The sequence below is a fragment of the Zingiber officinale genome, chromosome 5B, assembly GCF_018446385.1.
Source record: "Zingiber officinale cultivar Zhangliang chromosome 5B, Zo_v1.1, whole genome shotgun sequence".
Classification (NCBI taxonomy): domain Eukaryota; kingdom Viridiplantae; phylum Streptophyta; class Magnoliopsida; order Zingiberales; family Zingiberaceae; genus Zingiber; species Zingiber officinale.
The window spans coordinates 133,768,040-133,770,846 of NC_055995.1; the positions used below are offsets into that span (position 1 = coordinate 133,768,040).

At 39.4% G+C, this 2,807-nt stretch overlaps 1 protein-coding gene across 1 annotated transcript; it reads right to left on the reverse strand.

Moving 5' to 3' along the window:
• Positions 1 to 723: 723 nt before the first annotated feature.
• Positions 724 to 1,572, reverse strand: LOC121987072. The gene has a single exon (XM_042540977.1). The coding sequence runs from the start codon at positions 1,570 to 1,572 to the stop codon at positions 724 to 726; it is 849 nt and encodes a 282-aa protein (XP_042396911.1).
• Positions 1,573 to 2,807: the final 1,235 nt, after the last annotated feature.

Here is a 2,807-nt window from a genome sequence, read left to right on the forward strand (position 1 = left end):
CTCACAATTTCGTGGTATTTTAGTAAATAAAAAAACTAATTAGGTTTTTTGAGTCGTTTTTAAAATTAGATAGGTTATATAGTAAATTGCATCGTTTTCATAATTAACATAAAAAAATATCTTTTTTGTCTGTTAGTCAAGCTATTTCTAACAACAAATATGTAAGAATACAATATGTATTTATATTTGAACATTAAAGTAAATAAGAAATAATATCATAGAATATATAATAGGGTAAAAAAAATTATTTAAGAATTTTGTGCAAATGGATGTTTTAATTTTGTTTTTGCAACTTAACTATAAATATTAATCAATTGATTGCTATTGGAGCAAAGTAATATTGCTATCCCAAACGAAGCCATCAGAATTCAGGAATTGAATAGCTAAAGACAAGGACCTCCTCATCAAACTTATACAAAACTAATCTTCAAGAACACTCATCTATGCAACTCCTACATGATTTATCTTCTTTTACGTAATCCGAGAATTAACTGAGATAAATAACCACCTTTTACTACAGAAGATCACCGATCTATGCACTAGTGGCAATTTCAAATATTAATTTACAAAACAAAAAGACAAAATGTGCTTAACGGCAATCAATAGCACTTTAAACGAGATTATATATATATATATATATATATATATATATATATATATAAAGCCATCAAAGAAGTGCCATTTGCGAAAAAACCATCTTAAATTTGGTTATTATTTACGTCATTAGTGCACCTTCTTGGAGAAGAGAGCCATGAGGCTAAAAAGGCCTCTGCCGGTTCGCTCACGCGCGGTCACCCCATTCTTATCGTCACCCCCGCAGTTCCGTTGCCCACCGCGGTACCCGATGCCCGTGTTCAGCATCCGTGCCCCGGCGCCGGCGTTCGCTTTGCGGCCACTGGCGGTGATCTTATCTCTCTCCCTTTGCTCGGGCCGCCGGATCTGCCAAACCGGGCTGGCCCGGCCCACCAGGACGCCTCCGGGCCGGCCCGGGCTCGCGGCCCACCTCCTTCCGCCCGGCGCCGCTGAGGCGTTGTGGTGCTTCGACGACTCCCCCCGGGAGTTGCTCCTCGAGCAAGGGGCGCTGCTTGCCCTGCGGCCGGAGGCCGACGCCGGCGGCCGGACGGCGCTCCCGGCGGATCGACTCCGCGAGAAGGGCCAGATGTTGATGTTAAGCTCGGCGACGGCGCCCCCGTCTCCGCCCTTCCGATCTTTGCGCCGCTCCTTCTCCTCGGCCGGCTTCTTCTCCCCGACGCGGAAAATGTCCTTCCACCGCTTCGACCCCGTGGTCGGGGAGCAGGAGATGGAGGCCGTGAGCTCGGCGGTGGGAGGCGGCCGAGGAAGGGGGGAGGCCGGATCTGGGTCAGGCTTCGATTTGGGACGACCACGCGGGGCGTCGATTTCGGAGTCGAGGTGAGGGCGAAGGGAGAGGTGGTGGAGAGGTAGGAGAACCCCGTCAGCGAAGAGCTCGTCAGCAGTGAGGAGCGGCGGCGGCGGCGGGTCGGCTACCGCCCAGAACTCAAACTCCGGAGAGGAGGCGGAGGCGCTGCCGATTCTCCTCGGGCTTCCTTCCATCTGGATTGAGAGAGAGATAGAGAGAGAGGAGAGAGAGAGTGGATTAATGGATTTGGTTGGAAAAAGATTTAAAATACAAGGACACCGTTTTTTATATATATTTCAAATACGAATTTTTTATTATTTTTTATGGAGAACTTTACTGACCAATCAAGTCGAATTATTTATTCTTAAATTATATATTATAAAAATATAATTAATATTGTTTTCTTGTTGTGATGAATAAATTAGGACTCGATATTATATTGATAAAGTAGAGAAAAATTTTCAATCATAATTAGAATTTTACATACAATCCTTACTCATAAAAAATTTTATTTTCACTTTCTACATGCAAAATTTTATTTGCTTCAACTCCCTCATGCAAATATTGTGACCTAATTGCCCCTCAAATATTTTAGGTACAAAAGGTCCAAAGTTGAGTATCATTTAAAAAAAATCTAGTATATTTTCTATCTAATTTAGTATCATTTAAAGAAAATCTAGTATATTCGAGTATATTTTCTATTAAAATTGCCCTTCATATTTTTTTTTAAGGTATAAATAGTCCAAAAATGAGTATAATTTTTATTAAATTCAGCATTTTAAACTAGAATTGATTATATTTTCTATTAAATTGAGTACGACGTTTTTCCTATTTAATATAATTTCTCGTAATTCAGTACCATTTGAAAAAAATCTAGTATATTTTTCATCCAATTGAGTATCATTTAAAGAAAATCTAGTATATTTTCCATCCAATTGAGTACCATTTAAAGAAAAATCTAGTGTATTTTCCATCCAATTGAGGTGGAAAAAGAATCGTACTCAATTTGATAGAAAATATACTAGATTCTAGTTTAATGTACTGAATTTAAGAGAATTTATACTCATTTTTAGACTTTTTATACTTAAAATATCAGGGGTAATTAGGTAAGTATATTAGACTAGGGAGTGAAAATAAAGTTTTTATCCAATGGAGAGTGCATGCCAAATTATATTTACCAATAGGGACTGTATGTAAATTTACCCATATTATATTTACCAATAGGGACTGTAAATTTACCAATAAGTTTTTATGTAATTTGCTAGAAACTAAATGGCTTGAGTTACCTAGAGTTGAGGATGGATGAACGCTCTCTCCTTCATCCCTTCCGGAGGTAGAAGCTTCTTCTTCTTGCTCCGAACTTGAAGAAGAACTCTCCTCCTCTTCTTCTTTAGATGTTGAGTGACCCTCAACTTCTAAATCCATTCCT